Consider the following 6,248-nt stretch of genomic DNA (forward strand, 5'->3'; position numbering starts at 1 on the left):
AGGAAGACTGGGGAGAAGGAAATACCAAAATGCCTGAAGTCCAGTGTCAAGTACCCACAGTCAGTGATGGTGTGGGGTGCCATGTCAGCTGCTGGTGTTGGTCCACTGTGTTTCATCAAGGGCAGGGTCAATGCAGCTAGCTATCAGGAGATTTTGGAGCACTTCATGCTTCCATCGGCTGAAATGCTTTATGGAGATGAAGATTTCATTTTTCAGCACGACCTGGCACCTGCTCACAGTGCCAAAACCACTGGTAAATGGTTTACTGACCATGGTATTACTGTGCTCAATTGGCCTGCCAACTCTCCTGACCTGAACCCCATAGAGAATCTGTGGGATATTGTGAAGAGAAAGTTGAGAGACGCAAGACCCAACACTCTGGATGAGCTTAAGGCCGCTATTGAAGCATCCTGGGCCTCCATAACATCTCAGCAGTGTCACAGGCTGATTGCCTCCATGCCACGCCGCATTGAAGCAGTCATTTCTGCCAAAGGATTCCCGACCAAGTATTGAGTGCATAACTGAACATTATTATTTGATGTTTATTTTGTTTGTTATTAAAAAACACTTTTATTTGATTGGATGGGTGAAATATGCTAATTTATTGAGACAGGTTTTTTGGGTTATCAGGAGTTGTATGCCAAAATCATCAGTATTAAAACAATAAAAGACCTGACAAATTTCAGTTGGTGGATAATGAATCTATAATATATGAAAGTTTAATTGTAATCATTACATTATGGGAAATAATGAAATTTAACACTATATGCTAATTTTTTGAGAAGGACCTGTATATATATGTATATATATGAAAATCTTGCATTTCAAAATGCAGATCTTAATAGGGATTTCTGATGACACATTCCATTTAAGCTGGACAGAATGTCAGACATTTAATTCACAAAAAAGTCCTCTTGGCTCGTTTATTGAGCTTTTTATGTATCGCAACTTTCTTTTTTTCTCGGTCTGGCCTCACCTAATATCATAACCAGATCCAAATGCCGATGGCTCCAAATTGGTTTTCCATTCCAGAGGTTCTCTGAAGACAAACTCTGCCTCTTCTGGATGCCGGGAGCTGAACGGCTCCACATACTTTATGATGTCGTTTAGCAGAGCTTCATTCAGAGGTGTGATCTCCAGCCTGCCAGTTCCAGAACCAGCGCTTGTCCACTGAGCCGCTCTCGTCAGCGCCACGCCCATTGGATCTGCTGCTTTTTACGGGGATGTCACCTTTTAAAAGACGTGTAAAGACACACGGTGAGATGGGCTGCCAAGCGTTCTACAGAGATAAAGCAGGGCAATTACTGGAAAATAGGTCTAAAATGACTCTAATGTAGGAGCTACAGATGCTGCACAGGAACGATACGGTGCCGCCTTTCTCTGTGCCCAAAATGCTATTTTTTAGTCTATTTCCATCTTTTACAATATTGATATAATTGACACAAAAAGAGCAATTTGTAAAAATATTGATATTTTGATATTATTTGCCACGTACTGTACTTGCCAGGTGAAAACAAGTTATCCCCTATCCACAGCATAGGTGATAACTTATTGATCTTTGGCGGTCCGACCGCTGGCGCCCACACCCATCAGCAGAATTGTGAATTTTTCTACACTTTTTTTCTGTTAAAGAATGGAGTATTCATTCTCTATGGGGCTGATAAAAAATGTAAGTGCAGCGCTCGGCAGCCACGTAGGCTATGAATGGAGTGGCGGCCGAGTAGGGGATAAAAGATCCCTGTTCCCGGTGGTCCTACCGTTGACCAATAAGTTATCACCTATCTTATGGATGGGCGATAACTTGTTTTCACCAGACAACTCCTTTATGGAGTATTATACTTCAGAGCTGTATTTCCAATTCTACTGGTATTTAGTGGTAAATAATAAAATCGACAAGCATATTATGGTGGAAAAGAATGGGAGGAACCCTCCACCAAAAACCATTAATAGAATCATTTTGAGTAGTTCCACATGTAATCTTATGGACTGTAATAACGGCCATCTGCAAGCAACAGAGAAAAGCAACCGAGGACAGAGACAACAGTCATGAAGCCCATTAGCAATAACCAGTTATAAATCTTTATTAGTATCAAAACAGGAAAAGGGGCAGATGGGGTAAAAAAGAATAAAAATAGATGTTTACAGCATCCAGAATTCGCTAAGGACAAGCATGTCACAAATAACAAATATACAAATCAATGATAGATGTATGTGATCCATAGTAAACGGCACCCCAGAATATGAAGTAGTAATAGTCAGTACTAGTATCTTAATAGATTGCGGTAACTGGATCATCGAGGCATGCCTGTCCACCCCGACGCGCGTTTTGGTAAAAAGACCTTTCTCAAGGGGCGTCTTTAGTTATTGGTGTTTAGTGGAAATAATCAAAGAGTGTGTAAACGTATGCTTAAAGTGAGCTCTTAAAATGCAGGGAAAGTTTTCCAGAATCATATTATGACACATGGTCCGGTGTAGAGATGTCATAACCCAGAATGAACACAGCTCTGTGCAGACCGGAGTTGGTTTGGACCTCTTTGGTTCCATGTTTTTAATTAAAAATGTTATTGTTTTAGCGGGATATACAATCGTTTGGGTCCATTTTTAATTGCTTTGTAATCTATGCAGCTATTTGTGAATTATTCCCTGAGCCATAAATCATTGTAGCAAGTGATTGCCTCCCGTCAGATCTAAACTGGGTTGCCCTCTGCTGACCCTGATGGATTAAAGGGCCGTTGTTGTGTCAGCGCCTGAGCCCACTGAAGGATCCTTTGATACTCTGATGAGTTAAGCTAGCCATACACATATGACAGGTGACGGCCGAACACTCATCGGCCTTCAGATACCTCTCCGGACTCCACCATACACATGATGAGTCTTCAGTTTGGAGGAACTTTCATGCGTTTTCAATGGGGAACTGTCATGATCCCAATGGCAGGGGATCACAAAAGGACAAGCACACAAAAAACAGAACAAGCTCTAGGGTGATGGAAACTGAGCTGACCGCGATCCTGAACCTAATTCACAACACTAGCAGTAGCCGGGGAACGTGCCTACGATGATTCTAGACGTCTCGCGCCAGCCGAAGGACTAGCTTCCCCTATTAGAAGAAACAAAGACCTCTCTTGCCTCCAGAGAAACACCCCACAGAAATAGCAGCCCCCCACATGTAATGACGGTGAAATGAGAGGAAAGCACATACGTAGTAATGAAAACAGATTCAGCAAAATGAGGCCCGCTAAAACTAGATAGCAGAGGATACAAAAGTGAACTGCGCGGTCAGCGAAAAACCCTACAAAAAACCATCCTGAAATTACCTGAACTCATGTGCCAACTCATGGAACATGAGGAGTAATATCAGCCCACTAGAGCAACCAGCAACAAGGAATCACATAACTGCAAGCTGGACTAAAACAAAAATAAAGCAAAACGTGGAACAGGAAAATCAAAAACTTAGCTTGTCCTGAAGATTACAGAAGCGGGAAGCAGAGGTAACAAGACACACTGATTACATTGATCGCCGGCGAGGAAATGACAAGAAAGCCAGGTTAAATAGGAAACTCCCATATCCTGATAGAACAGGTGGACACCAGAGACCGCAGAGAACACAAGTCACCCAGTACCATCTGTAACCACCAGAGGGAGCCCAAAAACAGAATCCACAACAGGGAACATAGGAGAAAGCTACTGAGCGAATCTCCCAGAATAAAAGGGTCAACATTCAAACGGCTCGAACCATTCCTCCCCACCCAACATCATCTTTCATGGAGCGTCGGGAGGCCTCTGTACACATCAGACGGTCAATATGCCAATATCAGTGGGTTCAGACGACTTTAATCTAATGTCTATGGGGAACTTTAGTCCAGCTGTGAAGCAGACATAGAGCCGGAAAAGAAAAATCCCGGTGATTATAGCTCTGAAGCCTGCAGAATTGTGAATTCAGCTCTGCTCTGTACAGTGTGAAGATTTGTGTGGGATCCATCAAACTGTGTGGGAGCCAATACACAGTGTGGTGAGGTTTGGGGCCATTAGGCTGCTTTCTCCTCTCTAACCCCGCCGAGGATTATTATTTTTGGGGGGAGGTAGGTGGGCTTGATGAGAACTTCTGCTATGAGGCACCATGATTTCTACAGAAATCACAACCTACAGATGCCAGGCGCCGGTAATACGGTCTTCGCATCATCACGACAATCAGGTCAGCGCGCAGCCCCAGCGTAAAACGTGCTGAGTGTGAACCCGGCCCTCCCGGACGGGGCAGCAGGGGGCAGTGCTGTGGCACCAAATCACTAGGAGCACGAGGGCTGCACTAGGCATCACTAGTGCTGGAGACCTGAGGACAAAACCGGGGGCTCGGATTAGGGGAGATTATACTTTATTTTTTGGGACAGGACGAGATGCAAAGGTGACAGTGTCCTCATTGGACGGGGAATTGGGGCATTATTTATTTAAAGGGGCGCTCAGAGGATATTATTTCCTTAAAGGGGCACCATTATTATTACGTTGGGGGGACTACACTTTCCATGCCCAGCCCACACTAAGGCCTCTTTCACACTTCAGTCTTTTGGCGTCAGTTTGAATCCGCCGTTTTCTTTAAATAGCAGATCCGCCATTTTTTTTGGCGGATCCGCTATTTTCCCATAGACTTGCATTAGCGACGGATTGTGGCGGATGGTCGTCCGTTCCATCCGCCATGTGATGGATCCGTCGAGATTTGGCGGACGTCATCTAGACATAGACGGACATTGTAAAGTTTTTTGTCTCCGCCGAAATGGCGGTTCGCGACAGATCCGTCGCGCCCGCCATTCCATAGAATGGCCACCTATGGGCGACGGATCCGTCACGACCGTCATTTCGGCGGATCAGTCGCCCCAATCCGCTTTTTTAATTGCGCATGCTCCAAAAAGTATATACTTTTCCAAGACAACCCCCAAGTAACGGATCCGTCAAAAAAACGGATCCGTTAGAACCATTTTCTTAACAATTGTGATGGATCCGTCGATCCGTCACTATGTCGGAGCAGACTGACGCCAAACAACTGAAGTGTGAAAGAAGCCTTAGGCTTCTTTCACACTAGCGTCGGAATCTCCCCGTCGCAATGCGTCGGGGAGAGATTCCGACGCTAGCGTTTGCTGCATTGCACAATGGGTGCAGCGGATGCATTTTTCCGGCGCATCCGCTGCACCCATTGTAAGGTGCGGGGAGGTGGGGGCGGAGTTCCGGCCGCGCATGCGCGGTCGGAAAAAGCGGTCCGTCAGGAGAAAAAAACGTTACATGTAGCGTTTTTTTCTCCCGACGGTCCGCAAAAGCACGACGCATCCGTCGCTCGACGGATGCGACGTGTGGCAATCCGTCGCAAATGCGTCGTCAATGCAAGTCTATGGGGAAAAACCGCATCCTGCAAGCACTTTTGCAGGATGCGTTTTTTCTGCAAAACGGCGCATTGTGACGGATTGCAGTTAACGCTAGTGTGAAAGCAGCCTTAGTCGATGACAACTTCTGTCTCGTTTTGGTGCCTAAAAGGACAATTATACGGCCGCAGGGTTGTCACAACCTTTACAGCGACCAGAGAAATAAATGTAGCCAAAATTCCAACAAAGCATGATGCCCTGCCCTGGCACTGCCCCACATGCCCTCTTATATGACAGGCCAGCACCGTGTACATACCTGATTATTACACCGGCGCCGCACACACTGCACCACCGAAAGCAGCGGTTGTTACCAGTAACCATGGAGATGAGATCGCGCCTGCGCGTTGAGTGTGTATCCAGCTGACTAGCAACAGGCAATAAACACAAACACCTGTAGGCGGAGCTGTGGTTACGACAGGTGAATGAAAAACAGACGTCGTGCGCGTCCCTGTGCGTGCTCGTCCACGGCTTCTCTCTGTTACTATCAACCCGGAGAGTCATGTCACTGAATGGTGACTGTACAGGACAACTGCGGTCAGTCACCCGGCGCTAGTGACCGTGACAACCAATCAGATTCCAGCTCACATATTCCTAAAGGCCTGTTGATAAATCAAAGAAGCAATGTGATTGGATGTTTTTTTTCCTTTTGCTGCAGTTTGGTAGTTCATTTACGGCAGTATCCATTCTCTCATCCGTAGCTATCACTAGAAGCCGTACTGAGAACAGCAGGGGGCAGTGTTACACTGGGGGGCAATATTAAGGGATCATTTTGGACTTACTGGAATATAAAACAGACAGAACCAGGCAGTGCAGCTATGATTGCACAGTGTGAGCTGACAACCC

General features: G+C 45.7%; 1 protein-coding gene across 1 annotated transcript in view; it reads right to left on the minus strand.

Annotated features, from left to right (window-relative positions):
- The window catches only part of ODAD2 (outer dynein arm docking complex subunit 2), a 164,507-nt gene extending 158,652 nt beyond the window's left edge, over positions 1 to 5,855 (minus strand). The window contains exons 1-2 of the mRNA XM_069729626.1: positions 5,662 to 5,855; positions 977 to 1,230 (exon numbers count right to left, since the gene is read on the minus strand). Of these exons, the coding sequence (XP_069585727.1) occupies positions 977 to 1,200 (224 nt within the window). The 5' untranslated portion in view covers positions 1,201 to 1,230; positions 5,662 to 5,855. The remainder of the gene's footprint in view (positions 1 to 976; positions 1,231 to 5,661) is intronic.
- Between the last annotated feature and the right edge of the window lie 393 nt (positions 5,856 to 6,248).

The sequence above is a fragment of the Ranitomeya imitator genome, chromosome 6 (assembly GCF_032444005.1).
Source record: "Ranitomeya imitator isolate aRanImi1 chromosome 6, aRanImi1.pri, whole genome shotgun sequence".
In the NCBI taxonomy this organism is placed as follows: Eukaryota; Metazoa; Chordata; class Amphibia; order Anura; family Dendrobatidae; genus Ranitomeya; species Ranitomeya imitator.